This window comes from Corvus cornix, chromosome 9, assembly GCF_000738735.6.
Source record: "Corvus cornix cornix isolate S_Up_H32 chromosome 9, ASM73873v5, whole genome shotgun sequence".
NCBI classification, from domain to species: domain Eukaryota; kingdom Metazoa; phylum Chordata; class Aves; order Passeriformes; family Corvidae; genus Corvus; species Corvus cornix.
Window position 1 is genome coordinate 5,684,903 of NC_046339.1, and position 16,956 is coordinate 5,701,858.

The 16,956-nt window shown below is 39.7% G+C and overlaps 1 protein-coding gene across 8 annotated transcripts in view; it reads left to right on the forward strand.

Annotated features, from left to right (window-relative positions):
• The window catches only part of NAALADL2 (N-acetylated alpha-linked acidic dipeptidase like 2), a 421,429-nt gene that overhangs the window by 137,783 nt on the left and 266,690 nt on the right, over positions 1–16,956 (forward strand). Inside the window, exons 1-2 of one of the 8 annotated variants that reach the window (XM_019284693.3) lie at positions 3,508–3,611; positions 4,429–4,744. The exons of 4 other annotated variants lie outside the window; for them this stretch is intronic. Coding sequence is in view for 2 of the 4 variants with exons in the window: in XM_019284694.3 (XP_019140239.3) it covers positions 3,551–3,611 (61 nt within the window). In the remaining 2 variants the exon portion in view is untranslated. Of the gene's footprint in view, positions 1–3,423; positions 3,612–4,192; positions 4,745–16,956 lie in introns of those variants that run through there. 3 more of the 8 variants (XM_019284694.3, XM_019284689.3, XM_039556883.1) reach the window with 3 other exon arrangements.

Genomic DNA, 16,956 nt, shown 5'->3' on the forward strand with positions numbered 1-16,956 from the left:
TGTTTATCTTATACATGCACAGAAGCAAACTACAATTTTCTGGTCTTCAGGGTATCTTCAAGTGGGTCTGTCTATTCTTGCTGGTTCAGTCTGAGCTAAGAAATACATCAGTAACCCTCTAGACTTTGCAAGATTACTTTGGATAGATAGAGTTGTATGAAATTTCTTGTTGAGACATGAAAGCAGATGAAATTCAGCTGGTTTTACTCTTCAGTGTGATGTGAATTTCTTACTAGTTCAGGAAAATAAGTTAAAGGACTAGTCAGAGTGTCACAGAAGTGATTAAATTGTTCTTCCAGGTTGTGCTGATACTGTAAGGGAAGGAAACCATAGTTTCAGAAAGAAAGTAAAGCCCAATTACCTCTGAGTAAAACTGGCAATTTCCTTTTTACCTCTTTCCCCAGAGGAAAGGTGTTAGAACCATGCTCTGTAGAATGGATCAGGCAAAAAAAAAAAAAGAAAAAAAAGAGATTTAAATACTTAAGTTGGTTACATGAGGCTTAATTACAGCATTATGTTAGATACTTTCCATCATTAGAAGCCAACAACCCCCATGCCCCCTCTCACCACTGCAACTCGGGAACCTGCAGAGAACAATATCCCATCACTTTGAATTGCAGTTATTTCTTCTAGTTATGGATATAGTGCAGTTCCTTCACTTAAAGGAGTTTTTGTTCACTTTTCATCTTCACATTTCATCTCACAGAGGGGGGTGATCACAGTGCAGTAGTGTCTGGGGTGCATTTGGTGAAGTTTTCAGGTGTCAGAAGTAGTTTTGAGATTTTTCAGGTTAGTTACAAGCTCTGGCATTTCAAGCAAGGAAACTGAAGGAAAACCACGCAGCAATGAGTAATTTGCCATTTCCCAATAACCTTCCAAGCAGAACTGAGTGGGTTTTGCATGGCTTTCACAATTGCTTTGAAGAGCATTCAAATGTACCTCTCATGTTGAAACAGTCTTGTACTTTGGTTTCCCACACACCAGTCAGTAGTGTGTCCTAAACAGTCCTCTGCAGGGCATTCCCAGACTCATATGTGAGAATTTCGTGGTTGAACCACTCCTGTTTCTTCCAGGCAGCTGCCCAACCAGTTGTTTTAGCTATTGGCTTTCCCTTTTAATCTTTGCTGCCTTGGTTACTCACATGTGCTAAAGAATGAATGTTATTAACTTGGATGATGACAGAAGCAATGAACACAAACTTGTTTAAACTGGGCATGTAATTTGAAGTTTTTAAGAGGAATCTTCAAGTGGGAGCAAGTTCTTCACCAACAGTGTTGTAGGTTCTGTTAGCTCCTCAATCCTTTTTTGAAAGTAGCACTTCTATATTTTCTTCTCAATCCTGTGTCAGAGAACGGCTCCTCTGAATTAATATAAATTTACTACAAACAGGGAAATGGGACCTGCAGGCACCACGAAATACATGGCATTTGCCTTTGGGCAATGCTATGGAAGGATGCTATCGATGTCTGGTTCAGGAGGATCTGCTGAGTAAGTACTTCAAGTTTTCCCATGTGCCATAGCCCACAAAAATTCCCAGTGGAAATGCGATACCTGTAGTAGAAGACCAACTGCCACAATGGTATTGCACATTATAATGTGCAATAACAGCAGGAGAAATAAAAAACATGGGCATTATGCTGGTTATTTGCAGTAGAAGCACATTGTTAAATAATATTCCAGTGGTCCTAGGAATGGATTGTGATGAGGAAGGACAAGGTAGAAACATCACTTCTCTTTGCCGTTCTTGAGACACACATTTCATCCCCATGGCAATGACCATATCTATCCAGTTTGAAGTCTAATTCTTAATGAAAAATCCCTTAGGGCTCCCTGCAGCTGTGGGAAAGTTTCTCATTACGTTCTGCAGGGCTTAATTTTCCATGCAGGGCCATTGATGTTTTTAGTTCACGGGAAAAAAAAATAAAAGCCTTACTGATGAGAGACGTTGGAGAAAACAGACTGCTGGTGAAAATACACTGAGCAAGAGCTATCAGTCCTTGTTTGGGAGAGAAGACATGGAAGCTTCAGTGTGTCTTAGATGGCAAAGGAAACTGCCTTTCAATTGAATGTTATTGAAGGGCTTTCTTTTCCTCTTAGTCCTCACACTGTGTCTTGGTGCTTGGGGGGCTTATTGTGTTCCCATTTGGAAATCTGTGTAGTAGATGTGGTCCTTACTGGATGCTTTGTGTTTAAGGGGTGGGAGAAACTTTTTTTAGTTTGAAGATGGTAAAGGATGAGATTACCATTATTTCCTTATTTTCAGCATATTTTCTCTAATCGTATTTGTGAGTTGGCTTTGGCTCAGCTGTCTTTATTGATGGTTGGGTGGAACTGCCAGTGTAGGAAACCAAATCTCAGGGTCTTAGAACTGAAAATACTTGATACTTTTGGGTTTGATAAGACTCTCCTTACAGTCTCTCCCTTGTGTAAATGATATAATTAACTTAGGTTGCATTATCAGATTGCTTTAACATTCTTTAAAAATCACCGTAAAATAACAGACTTTGGAGTAGTAATCGCATAAGTAATGGAGGAATGCAGTAATAACAGTAATTCCTACAGTATTATCTTTTAAAATTTGTTCATTAATTTGAAGTGTTGGACACTGTTTTGCAAATCTTAGGTATTAAACAGAGAACTTGTCCTTTGAAAATTAGTATTGGTGAATAGTAAGAGTAGTAATAAAAAAAAACAAATGTAGTACAACCTCTGGATACCGAGATAAAAATAATAAGGCCAAGGCAGTCAGCTCTAGATCTATTTCTCTGTGTTAACGAAAGTATGAGACAGAGTTTTACTGCAATTTAAAATAATTAATCTTAAATAAGTACATAATGGCAGCAAAATCAATGCAAATCTACATAAATAGTCATGGTGAATTAGAACGTAGTACTACTGAATGGACTGCTCAAGATTTCATTAACTAGAAAGACTAAAGAACCTGTTTTCTAAGAAAAAAACCCTTTATCCTATACCAGTTGCTTTAGGTCGTTAATTTGAGAAGCTGATCATTTTGCATCATTAATCATGATAATTAGAGACAGATTTAGTGAGCTTTAGTTCAGTTCTCAACTAGATTAATAGTTGTGTAATCCAGTGTTTATTAATACAAATGAAGTAAATTAGAAGCATGACATTATGAAGAGGAGGAAGAAACTTCAGGAACTTTCCTGGATCATCCCAAAACTCCATTAATTTACCCTGACAGGTTGTTCTTCAGTAGTTTGCTTTGTTTTGTTTCAGTGTTTTTCCTCCTGCAGGGTGAATGCTGCCATTCACCCTGGAGAAGAATGTATGTAATGATTTCTAAAGCTTATGTTTACAGTTCCTGAATATCCATAGATTCTGGTATTTGGGTGGAAATGGGAGTAGGGAACGTACCAGCCATGGGAAGTTGTGCCTTTTTATTTAATACCTATTCCTATCTGTACGATCGTGTTCTTCCTTCACCTGGAGGCTCTGAGCCAGCATTGCCAACACAAGCAGGATTTCGTGCGTCAGGAGACTCCTACCCCAGTGTGGTGGCAGCAGTTTGTGTGTGAGTGTTGCCATGCAGGAGTTCCAAACAAGAAATCCTGCGGACAGCGATGTCTCCTTGCTGCTTCTCTCAGGTAGGGAGGAGGGAGTGTTCCTTCTGCTGCCTCTGACTCTGTTGCTTTGCTTCAGAGAGGAGTTGTGTGTGATGGAGTGGAGTGTAGAGGCAAGAGGTTTTCCCCAGCTCTGAATTTTTCATTCCTTTCCTGAGCCAGGTGTCTTCAGGTGTCTATGTTTTCCCACTCTGGGGTTCACAGGGCAGATTAATGCTGGCTTTAAAAAAAAAATCCCACTGGTACTGATCCCTCCCCAGGGTTCTGGCATTGATCAGGGGGTCTGTGAGTGCTCCTGTGCCTGGGAAATGCAGATTTCCAGGGGCTTTATTGAACTTGTGTGCTGAAGCACCTCCTTTTTGGGCCATACGTGTAGTTACGGGTAAAACCTCAAACTTATTTAGGGTTGGCATCAGTTTCTCATTATAAATCTAGTGTTTCAGCACTTCCAGAAATGAGAGGTTCTTCTCATGGCCTGTTTGAGCCTTGTTGATTCCCATGCCACCTTCTTTCTTCTAAAATAACTTTAAAATTAGGAAGAAAATAATGACTGTTTCACAGGGTTAGAAGATTCCTGATAGCTGAAAACATCTATGAATTAAAAATCTCCATGTACTTTTAGCAGCTGGAGGAAATCTGCATGTGTTCATGTCTTTTCTTATGTCCTCTACCAAAACCCACTAACCCAACTGATCCACAGATTGCCAAGAGTCACCAGCATTTTCTTGCTGAGAGATTTTTTTCCTTTTGAAAGTAACCCCTCTTTCCTCCTGAAATGGAAGGCTTGTTTTTAACAGGGCAGTTCTTGACCTTCTTTCACCTTTTTGTTTTGGATACACAGGCTTAGCTTTGAACTGAAAATCACATTGCAAATCTAAATAGTCACGGAAAACTTCAGAGCTCCCTGCGAGGAAAGCACCAGTTGCTGTATTCCTGTATTTTGAACAGCAGCTCCTTACAATGCAAAACACCAGGCAGCAGTTGTAGAGGAGGTAATTTCCTATCCAATCCAGGCTCCTGGTTACAAATCACCTGACAAAAAGATCATGAAGAAGTAGTTGTGCGATGTGCTGGGCCGTCACTCCGGTTATTCCACAGCACCTTTCCAGTGAGCAAGTTGAGAAATAGGACCTGGTATCCAGTGGAAGCTCCTTAGGGTAGGTGGTTTCAGTTTTGCCTCCCTTGATTTGAGTAAGACAAGCCTGTTTGCATCTGGGAAGGGAATTCTCTCAGAGCATGCCTTCACATGCAATTTCTCATGCCTTTTTGGATCATCTTAAAAGAAATCTATACCTGTAGTTGACCTACTTAATCTGTGCAATTATTCCACTTTGCTTGGGTGTATGCACATCGTGTTCTTGTCTCCGTTTTTTTTCCCCCGGTTTTTGGCAGTCGTTTTATTCCTTGCTAAAAATACCATTTGGTTGTTAATGGGAACTTAAGAGTTGAGTATTTCTATTGTTAAAATTACTGGCCAGAAGAATGGAGGCAGGAACCAGACAGTGCTTAGCAAAATCACAGCCCATTCACCGCTTTCTCAGAAATCCTGCTGGATTCATTTAGGTGTTTTTAATAGCGATGAGTAAGGCTACTGGAGCCCTGCTGAAAGCAAGTGAAATGTCAGGGATTATTGGTTCTAGTTAAAAATGCACCCATTTCTCAACAGAGGTCGATGCTGCAACGTCTCTTTATCTATGAATCTGCTAAGAGATTTCCAAGAGCTGATGGGTATCTTGTGCCTAATTGTCGTCTTTTGTGTGATGCCAAATTTGCTCATGTGTTCCTTCCTTCATGGCTGTAAAGCTACAATAATCTTTAACGCTCCAGAGTCTGCAGCCTACATAAATTAAGTGTGCCTGGGTCAAATTGCCTCTGAGTGGGGTGTATGTAGAGAGGATTCAGCCCTGTAAAACCCTTTTTGCTCTGTGGTCCAGCAGAACTTAGTTACCAGGTGAAATTGAGGGATGTAAGTAGTTTTCCTGCAGACACTGAGTCATTTGGTGTTTCTTTCTGGCTCAGTACTGGCACTCTTAACATACTGTGTTATCGGTTCCTTAATCAATATAATTAAACATCAGCAAATCTCTTTAACTTTAATCAGACTTTAATTTAACTTAATCAGACTTAGTTTTGTTGAAATTTACTCTTCTCAGTTGTGGTGAAATGCTTACTAACACAGGAAAGAACGACACTTTACTTGTCTCATGTTATTAAGGCTATACAGGTCACTATGCTAGCAGAACAACAGTAAATTACAGATAAAATCAAAATTAAATACAGAAGTTTTTAGCCTAGATATGGTAAATTTTTGGCAATATTAACATATCCAGATTACTATACGGCATCTGATGCTATTTAGTGCTTTGGTTGTAATACTTTGGACCCTGATGTTTTGCTTTACATTTTTCTTGTAAATGTTGCTTTTGTAGAGTTGCTGTAATAAATTCTTTCCTGTGTTTTCCAAAGTATTGCCTTGCCCCTTGGCTATCATAGGGAAACAGCTGTGATTTAAGACATCAGCTTTGCTATTAACATCAAGTGGCTGCATAGCAGCCATGAATCATCTTTATGGATGTGTTCTGACTAAATCATAGGACTCATTAGGTGTGGATGGATGGGTATCTGAGAAAGTGATGTAGGTAATAGGCTGTCTTCTAAGATAATGAAAAAGTTTTCACCTTCACTTTTCTTTATATATTCTTGCCTTGGAAATGGTGGCTTCAAAGCAAAGCCTGCAAACACACAGCTGACAATGCGTCTATCCCTGTAAATCCATACACAAAGGACTGATTAATGTGGTTGAATGGTGATTATTCACAACTGGGACTTCCATAGCAGACTCTTTTATCAGACAAGAACAAATTAAGTTTGGGTTCTTTTTCAAGCTGGAAGTTCTCTGGCATCTGATGGCCAAGAAAGGATTGTCCCTGGTGTTCTCAGAGGAAGGTGGGGCGATTTACTGGGATGAATCACGCAGGAATGTGCAGAAAACAAATTTTCCAAATTTCTGTTTTGCCAAAACAGCCATTTAAATAGCAAGCATTCCTTCTACACATGGTCTCTGTGGGAGGGTATTTAATCTTTCCTGTATAATTTATTTATTTCAAGGAAATTATTTTATTCTTGTACAGAAGAAGCAAAGATATAAGGAAATTGCCTCTTGGCCAAGTCATATCTCTTAACCCAGAAAATACAATTCACCCTCCCAAACGAGCGGGGTTAATCTGCTCTTCTTGATAATGTTTTGCTATAATCAGATTTTTCATAGTTGCTCTCTAAATACTAATTTTTTTTTGATCAAGCTTTCAATTTATTTGCTGCAAAGAATGGTTATTTAACGACAAAAACCCACAAAAAAATAGCCTGAACATTAACTGCCCTAAGACACGAACTCATTAGAAGCACACAGTCAGATTGATTGGACTGATAGTGATGGTGATGATAATAATAATAATTGCATTACAGCAGTGCCTTAGGATCTTAGCTGTAAATTAGGTTCTCATTCTGGTAGATACAAAACTAAGATCCTCTCCAGCTCAACAACAAGTGAAATGAGAAGCAGTGAGAGCTTGAATACAAATCTTCTCTTCCTTTTTGTTTACTAAAAAAAAAAAAAAAAAAAAAAAAAAGGAGGAGACCTGTCTTGATCCCAGCCAGATATAGAGTCATTTAAATAATGACCTCTATGATCATTGAATCCAGCCATTAACCCAGTCCTGGCAAGTCTGCCAATATGCCAAATTCTGTTCTTCAGCTCCTGCAAAAAAAGCAAAACATCTGTTGAGCATCTATGAAACGCTGCTGTACAGGAATTCAGCACATTCTCACCTCTGTTTGTGCTAAGTAGTTAATAAAGAAATGAAATAATGAATGATGCAGGTTCCAGCTGCAGCAAGGCAGGTATTGGTGGTAATAAGCAGGGAGCAGAAATGCCTGTTTGAAGGATGAATTGGGGTTTGTACCGAGCTATTGCTTTTACAGTCAAGCAGATGTCATGGGCTTGCTTTACAGGATATTATGATATATGAAACCAAAGGCTTCTGAGCAGTAAAAATTACTCCTGTCAATTCATCTTTGTGTATGGCACTTTGATATACTGTTCACAGCTTAATTATATTGTCATAGTCGAGAGATTAAAACAGAAGTCAGGTTGACTCTTGCTTAAACCTCTCTCTGAAATAATGCTCGTAGGTGAAGGGGGAAAAAAATCCTTAAGATCTATATAAAATCCCATTATAATGTATTGTGCCATCAATAACAGGTTCCTTCCATCCAGTTTCACATCGTGCAGTTAGGGAGATTTTCATCAGCTATCACTCACTGCACGAGCACAAACAGCCAACACCAGACATCCATGGGGAAAAGCCAGAGAGTGGGAACTCTCCTTTGGACAAGCCTTGGAGTGGCTGGGGTGTGGAATGTGCCAAACCACACTGGAGTTAGGGCAGTGGAACCACGACAAAATCCTTTGGTGCGGGTTTGTGGGTCTGACTGTGGGAAGTGTCTGATAATTCCATGTGGGAAGGCCTGGCTGTCCATTCACTGGCACGGAGACAGTCACCTGTCTCCAGAGGAAACTCTTGGGTGGTGGCACCCAGGGCCCCTTCAGCTGCCATCCCTGGCCAAGGGACAGGAAGGGATGAAGAGTTTTTCAGATCTCGAGCTGGGCTCGGTTTGTTACCAAGGAGATGTATGGGTTTTGGGTTTGCCTATTAATTGGCAAGTTACACACGACAAAACAAACTCTGTAATCAAAATTAATTGCATGATGTTGCTTAGGCATGCAGCTTCTGAGGTTTAATTGTTACCAACTACAGTGATAAAAGCAAAACCTAAGGGAGAATTTTCTGTGTTCTCAGACTCTGTGTTACTCTTTGTATATTTTGCTTTCATCTAATAAGTTCCTCTTGTGTGAAGCTGTTGGTTAAAATGAATTCCATATAGGTTCCTAATAGACATCTACACAGCATCCAAAAAATCAGTGTGGTTAAAGTAGGTTGAAAATTTTCAAGATGTTTTGTTTGGCATATTGGTCCTGCACCTTATGTTTCTGGATGATGCTGTAATGCATATACAAATTAAATATAATATTAATGATTACTGCCAGGTGCTGCTGCTGCAAAAAAAAAAGTAATTTAAATACAGACAAGTAAATGTAAGCTAAGATGAAGGTGCTAATACAGTTTATTGTATTATTTGCTGCCCATGTTTTATATACATTGATTCAAATGATGGGTTGAGGCATGCACTTAATTTATTTAATGACTTCCCACAGTAGTTGTGATTTTGCCCATGGGCAGCTTTCAGAGTGACAGCTTGGAAGGTGGAGAAAGGTTGTTTATCTTTTAACTCGAGGATGAGAAGCCAAAGGTGTGGACAGGCAGAGGTGCTGGCGATGATGCCAAGTGGTGTCTGCTCCGTAAAAATGGCTAATGAGGAATTTTTTCATTGCAAGTGATCACTTTCAAACACTGTGGAATTTTTTTCTGTGGATGCAAAGGTAGGGCTGCTCCCATATTCATCTGCCTGGGGATGTGGCACATGCTGACAGCATGATTTAGATATATGTGAGCAAGTAGATTAATGAAGCATCAGGAAAAAGTTCAGACATACAATCTTCTGTACTTACTTTGCCACTAAAAGGTTGGATTGGCTGTCATAAATTACTAATCTGAGCCTTCTAACGGTACCAATTTGGTGCCTCTGCCTTTCTCTTCAGTAGTTTAATGAAATCGTGCTTGCTTGCCTCACATATTAAAGAATCTATGTAATAAAACAACAGAAAAGAAAGAAAACCTTGCATGATTCCCTGGATACCTGGATGTAAAGAAATGGGTTGGAATCTGATGTTTGCAGATATTTGCTTTGCTACAACAAATTCTTCCCATGTATGCAAAGTGGTTGTATAATTTATGTAAACACATTTTTTCCCCAATTTTACATGTTTGGGAAAAAATAAGTGTTTAGTATGCTGTAATTTTGTAAGAATGCTGCAGAAAAATGGTGGAGTACTACAAATTGCTTGTAGAATCCATGGCGCATATATAGGTGAGAAAATTTTAGGAAAGCTTCTGATCAAAGTCAGAAAACAAATCTTCAGCATTCAAACATTTTCAACATTCTAGGAAAATGAGGATTTTCTTTTTTTCCCATGCTGAGGCCCCAGTTTCAATGAAGTCAGATCTGTGACCTGATACTTAATGTGTAATTTGAGGCCCTTGCCCTGGGTGGAAATCCTGTTGTTATTTAGCAGTAACCTGCTGCCCCTGAGGCACAGTGTCAATTCATGTACAATGTATTTAGTGATGTGTTCTGGGTGCACTAAATAAGAATTTGATTTTCCATTAAAGGCTTGTTGAGAACAGCTATCTTTCTGAAGAGCTTTTCACATCTGTTCTTATCTCACTATTTTAATTGTCTAGAGCTGTATCTGTGTGCCAAGATTCCTTTTTTTTTCCTGTAATAAATTCCTTTATGATGCTGCCGAATGCTGTTGTTAATGTGGAATTGCCTGGCTTCACTTGGTGATTCTAATGCCTCTTGGGTGAGCTTTGTCCATCTCATTGAGACTTAATAAAATCAGAAAATATCTCTATTTTAGTGTGTGGGTAATTTGCTTTTTAAAAAAGGATGAGGTAAAGTCCAATGCTGTGTAGTGATGGTTGGCATAGTAATATTGTTGTTGCTTTAGAAAAGCATTCGCTGTGCAGGAGACCAGAAGCAACAGTTTAGCTATTATTAATCTCTGGAATATTTGGGCTTCTCTTTTTGGCGTGATTTGCTAATAGAGTGTTTCACTTGAGTAACCAATGTCTTCTGAAGGAAAAAATAAACAGATTTGTTTATCTGTAGCAGCTTGTTGTGATTTTTCACTTCCTTTCTCTGTTTGTATTTATTATATTTTATATGTAATGTATAAATATTGATATCTTGGAGAATAATTTTTACAAATAATCTTTTTCTAATATAGTTGTCTGTGTCCATTTTATTTTTTTTTTTTGGCCAGATTATATATTTTGGTGCTGAGCAGAATCCTCATGCTTTCCTTTTCTATCATAAATGAACATCACAGATATGCAATTTAAAAATATATTCTTTTCCAAGCAGTTATGGATGTGGTATTGTTAAAGTAATGCAGGGAGCCTGGAACTTCCCAAGATGATGGGAATGCAAGTGTAGCTCTTGCTGGTGTAACTGAGTTAATGCTCCGGAGATGTCTGAAAGGGGGGTGTGTGTGTGTGTCTCTTCAAGGTACTGATTCCAGTACGTGGTCCTTGGTTTGTCCCTTGCATATCCCATAATGACAATTCTGCCTGCCCTGGTGAAGCACAGCTCGTGTCCCACGTTGGAAGCTTTGCCAGTACTCCTTGTGTGCTCCCTGGGGAGGAGGCTGAACACGTGGAGATCTCCTTGACACTTGTCTCAGCTGTTCCCAGGAGTGAAAAGTAACATGCTGGAAGGATTTGTGTAGGTGGGGCGTTCTATTAGCTACAGGTGAAGGAATTTTGAGGCTAACTCAGTCTGGAAGAAATGATCTAATCTTTCTGTATTTCTCCCTTGCTACACTGATTTCTGCGGGTTTGACTAGTCCTGTGTGTGAAAATAATTTAAAATGTCTCCATATATGTAAGTTAATAATGAAATAATTCTCTAAAATGTTTTTGTTCCTATTCTACATTGAAGTTTTTTAGTAGTTGCTGGTTTTTAATTTTGTTCTTTAGTTGAACTTAGTATATTATCATGTTGAGTTACTTGTTGAAAATCTTACTGAGTTCATTAGAGTTCCTGCCAGTTTCTAAATGTTAGTGTTAATCTTTCTGATAGTAGGAGCTCCTTGCTCTGCAGCTCCCTAGATTTTTGTTCAGGTAAGATAAATTCCTAAAGTAATAAGAAGGGTTTATGTGTTACTGCATAAGTAATGGATATAGTTACTTTGAAGATGAATGAAGTATTTCTCCTACTGTACATGGTTTCAGCAGAAAAGATTAGAGCTGGACTAAACTATAAGCCACTGCTGTTAAATATTTCTGTGGAGATAATGCAGGTTCTTGACTTCGTGGTTTATTTGACAGGGAATCTGGACTCATTCCTGAGTATGCCGTGAAAGTTTCCTGTGAGCAAATAATCTCTCTTAATTTGCCTTTTCTAGAGAAAATGAAAAATAGTCATAATCTTCTCTTGGATAGAACCTGGTATTTAGCAATATGTTCAGATCTTGAGAAGAAAAATAGATTTTTGTTGTCTGCTTACACTTTAAAATTACTGTGCTTGTAAATGACTGTGGAATTGCTAGAGTAAATTACTGCACTATAAAATACTGCTTCTTGGTGGCTCGGGAAGAGTTTTTAGTGTACATGCCACACTTAAAAGATACTGCAACATAAATCAAATTTATTTGAAAGGTATTATTGGGTTTTGTGTACTCTGTACTGAATGGTAGCGTATCCTTAGCAATGATTACTCATAAATCCCACAATTATTCAAAGAATAGCCGCACGATTAGAGTAGCATTGACTGTGTTATCCTGTGTTATTACAACAGTATGGAAGCATTTTAATAATAACAAGGGATTTAATTGGTATAAAGACTTCTTTGCAGAATGCTAAACACTTTGGTAAGCAAGGTATTTGAATTGTGCATTACAGGCACCCGGAGTATTATCAGTTAATTAGGAACTGAAGGGGCAAATGCAGTGTTAGCAAAGGCTGTTCTACTTCTGCACAGTTGTTTTTCAGTATTAAAATGGCTGGAACAATGATGATAAGTTTTATGTGACTTTGAGTATGGTTTCTTACCTTCTGTGAACACTTCCTAAAACACACTTTTTAAGCACTTTTCAGGGAACAGTGCACGATTAAGTTTTGCAATGAAGGTTCTGATCTACAGCTAGAAAGTAATGTGGAAGTGCTTACATCGTAATAGAATGGCATAAATATTTAATTTGTTTCTGGGAAAAGCTGTTTGTTTATCAGCAGATGTATTTTGTCAGGTGGTGGGAAACTATGAATTTAGGTTGACTGGTCCAGGTAGAGGAGGAGAAGCATTAATGAGAGTCGGGTACCCTGGGGAGTTCTTCATTATTAACCTGCCAGTTTTAAATTCCATCTGTAACATACTAATCAAATGCTTGTGACAGTTTAAGCTTTATTGTCACCTTTAAACCTCTACAGAAGAAGGATTTCCTCTGAAATCTGGCTGTTTCTTGCCTAGCTGTTAATTATGCCTAGTGACATATCCTGATAGTTCCTCCTTGCTTTCAGGCCACTGTTGTCTGCAGACTTCTTTTGCTTCAAGGCTACAGTATTTTATCCTCTCTCTTTGCTGTTCCTCACTTTTCATTGAAATTCTTGGCAGAAATGGTGGCCCACACAAGTATTTTATCTTTTGTTCAAACCTTTGGTTGTTTATGACCAGTCAGCTGTCAAAACCCTGTGTCTGCTGGTGAGCTACAAACTTATCCTTGCTGGAGGCTGAGTTTATTTTTCTTAAGGAATTAAATATGTTATCGTATAGGTGTGGTGGTGTTGAAAGTAGCTAAAAATATATTATTAATGGTTCACAGAGGAGGAAGACTGTTGCTAAGCAGGCCAGGGTGGATTGTCATTTTGTGAATAAATACCATTTTCCTTGCAAGTGTTTGTGCAAGGCTCAGAGGTGACTGTCCTCACCCAGGGCAGCACAGGGTGACACAGAGTCCTTGTCCTTGTCCTTTCAGGGGTGCAGAAGGGACACTTGTGAATGAACTGGCTGGAGAGATGTGCTCCACTCTCCTTCCCACTCAGAACTTGTCTTGCTGGTGCAAGCTCCCTAAAATCAGATTCCAGCTGTGCCCAAGGGCTGACTGTTAAGGAGGCAGAGGGGAGAGCACGTCCCTTCTCCCTGCTTTCCAAACTGAATGTGGCTTTTTTGGGAAAGGCCACAAAATCTCTTAGGGTCTGAAAAGCTGTGGCATTGCATCAGGGCCGATGGCTGGGGTTGAAATCCTGTACTGGTTTGGTTTTTTTTTTTCAAAAAGATCTTTCTCTACCAGAGCTTGTGCAATAGTACTGCCTCAGTACCTGTTGTGGTGTTTGAGTCTCACATTAAAATGTGCATTTACCCTAAATTAAGTAAATATTAATATAACAGACTGATTTCGTCCTCCAGGATGTTTATTGTACCTTTACACCAAACAAATTAACTCCAAATGGCAGAGTTCTCTCTTGCTGTGCTGCTGGCAGGTTATTTACTGGTTTGTCTGAGAGCAGTGTCAGAGGCCCCTGAATTCCCCTTCCCTCACCCAAAAAACTCCTTCACGTATTCGATTGAGTTGGAATGCATAAAGTGCTTCTGGGGGGAAATATTCCACAAGTACAGCTGAAGGTAAAGGCCTGGCAGTGTGATGTTGTGAAATCATGCTGCTGGCAGACCTGGCAGGGAAAGGATCTCACCCATTTAATGGTTTTTTTTTGCTCTTCCAGCTGTTGGAGTGCCAGCCTTCCAGGGCATCAGGATAAAATTTGCTTATCTAATATCTGTAATTAATGCGTGAGCGCAGTAGCGTCGTAAAGGTGGAAAATGATGAACGGCAATAAGGCATTTTATTTCTGTTACTTACTGTACTCTCCAGCCAGATTATTGTTAACCCCAGATGTTTTATGACTTTTTCATAATAGCACAGGGTGTTTTATTCTGGGTATTAATTGGAGTTACATTTTCTAATGTAGAACTTCATTCTGTCCTTCATTAAATAAGCTAAAATTGCACTATTTGTCAGTTTATGGTTCTAACAGCTCTTTATTTTTTAAGAGTTGTGTAGGAGGAAATTCAAATTTATTGTCCTATATGTTGCTAGTCTGGGACAGGCAGAATTAGAGAGGAGAAACATCACAATCTCACAGCTCAGCATAAAGCTAGAAAATAACTCCAAGACCAGTGATTTTCTCCTGTTTTGGTTGAAGAATCTATTAAATGGAAGTACATGAGAGAGTTTTAAAAGAAATTGATTTCCTTACTAACAATGTTTTCTTGCCTGAATAAGAGTTTAATCATATTGGTGGGAAACAAAATTGATGAACCTTTAACATCAGATGGTACAGAAATAGTGATTAGAAACCATTTGCCTACAGCTTAGAAGACAAAAATTTAGATTAAGCACAACTGAAACATTAATTTAATCTAATTCTGTTGAAGTCATGGGGAAAATCTGCTTCTGCAAAATTAATCTTACTCCTCATTTCCAGTTATGAAAAGAGTGAAATAACGTCAGTATAATTCTAGTTTAAAAGTCATCAATATACATTCTTGTCCTTTGTACCTGATGCAAGCATACCTCTCATTTAGGAAATGTCCTCCTCCTCCTCCTGTCATGTTGCTTGCTTTCTGCCATTCCTTATCAACAAAACTGTCTAGATTTAGCTTCCCAAAGCCAAGGAAGTGAGATCCCAGCAGTCAAAAGCCTGCTTAGAAGAGAATTTTTTAAAAAGACAGAAAAGGTGTCTCAGCTGCTCTGTAGACTTGAGCAGGAAAGCAACCATGGCCTTGGAGCTGTTTCCTGAAAGAAATGCCAAAAAATGGAGCTCAGTTTCTGCACAGTTGTATTGCTTTCCAGCCAGGATTCAGGTCAGGGCATACATATAGTTTGGACATGAACTCAGGTTGCTTTTTCTTCCTTGTCCCTTTCCCACTGATCTCCATAAACCATGGCTAAAGGAATCATTTGGGGAGTATGTCTCCTCTGCTGGTGCTCCTGTGTGTTGTACAACTACCTCAATATTTGCTGTTCTGTTAAAGGAGGTGCTTTGGGGTTTTGCTGGGGGGTTTATTTTGAGAGGTTCTTGCCCATTGAATCAAAGACTTACTAGATAGGAAGGGCGCTCTCATTTAATAAGGAATTCATTTCTAATTCTGTTCCTGGCTTCCAAAAATAACAACAAATTAATTAGTTCAGTCTCTGAACTCAAATTCTGTTACTGCTTCCTTCACTGTGCAACACCAAAATGGGAACTGTTGGCTCGCAGTTTCTGACAGTGTCCTTCCCAAACTGTTTAGAGGCACCCTAACAGAGTTTGGCCACTAATTAGTGACCTTTCCTAGAAGTCCAAGGAGACATGTGGTTTCTGATAAACCCACCGAGCTGGATTTACCACCAGAAAGACCAAATATCACGGTTAAATCTTTGTACTCTCTCTTCTGTCAGCACCAGGGATAAGACTGGTTGGTTGATCCCTCTTCCCGACTTACAATTAGTGAGCAATAAACTACTTCCATTTAGGCCAGATTGACTGAGGTAGGCAGGTTTTTCTCTTCTGTTTCAACTCCCCACTGCCAGTCCCAGATCAGCAGCTTCCTGCTTGTGTGCATGTGGGCTGAGCCTCCTGCGGTCGTTACCAGGATTGCTGATTTGCTGAGAAAAACATCATCTACTGGGGTTTTAGAAACTTCATCATTTAACTTTGTCATCCTTCTAACACCTAATTTGTATTCATTTAGGAGCTTGCTCTGGGGTGTTTTGGGTAGGCTGAAGTATTGCCATGGAGCCTTAACATTTAAGAGGTCCTATTTGTGATAGCTTAGTGACAGATGTGGAGACAGCTAGAGTGTCACCTTAAGGTAGATACAAGGCAACTAAGTCTTGATGTAGCCTCTCAAAGGACTGTCTACTGTCTGTAGAGGACAGTTCTGGTGCTGTGGGAAGGAGGTACTGACTGTGTGATTCAGCCCTTATTTGCTTAAGGACCTGTGGAGCAATCCCTGAGGTCGGCAGCGTGTGGTGGGTTATACACAGCATCAGCACACCGAGGCCTGCTCGGTTCCTGTGGGCTTGCAGGACAAAGGAACTGCTCGTGTTTGCACAAGTGAGAAGTTACTTGACTTGGCTGAAGTGAGAGAGGTCTTTGCTGACACCCCTTGCTTGGTTGCCTTGTGCTCCAGGAGCTCAGAGCAGGTGGCTGGGGAGATACCGTGGCTCAGCTGCTGTGGGTGATACACGAAGCTGTGACAGCTCTATCGTGTGTCACAGGTCTGGCAGCGCTGTCTCGGTGTCTTCATCAGCGTGTGCAGGGCGTGCTCGCATACTAATGTGTGATTTCTGAAGGTCAGACTTGGGAAAGATTGTTATGCCTACGTTCAGAGATACTATTGCAAGTAAAATCCAAGCAACATGAGCAGTTCTAGCAGTGCTGGCTTTTCACAGACTCAGTGCTGTTGCGTTTGTGTGGAAGGTGCATGACAGCAGCAATGGTGCCCAGGCAGTAATGCAGATCTGACATGTGCTGTAGCTTGCTAATACCAAGGCTTTCTGTTGATGACATCTATCATCCTGTTAAACAGGAGACCTTTATTATGTATCTGGTTTGGTGCTTTGGTGATGTAAATCCATGGAGGACTT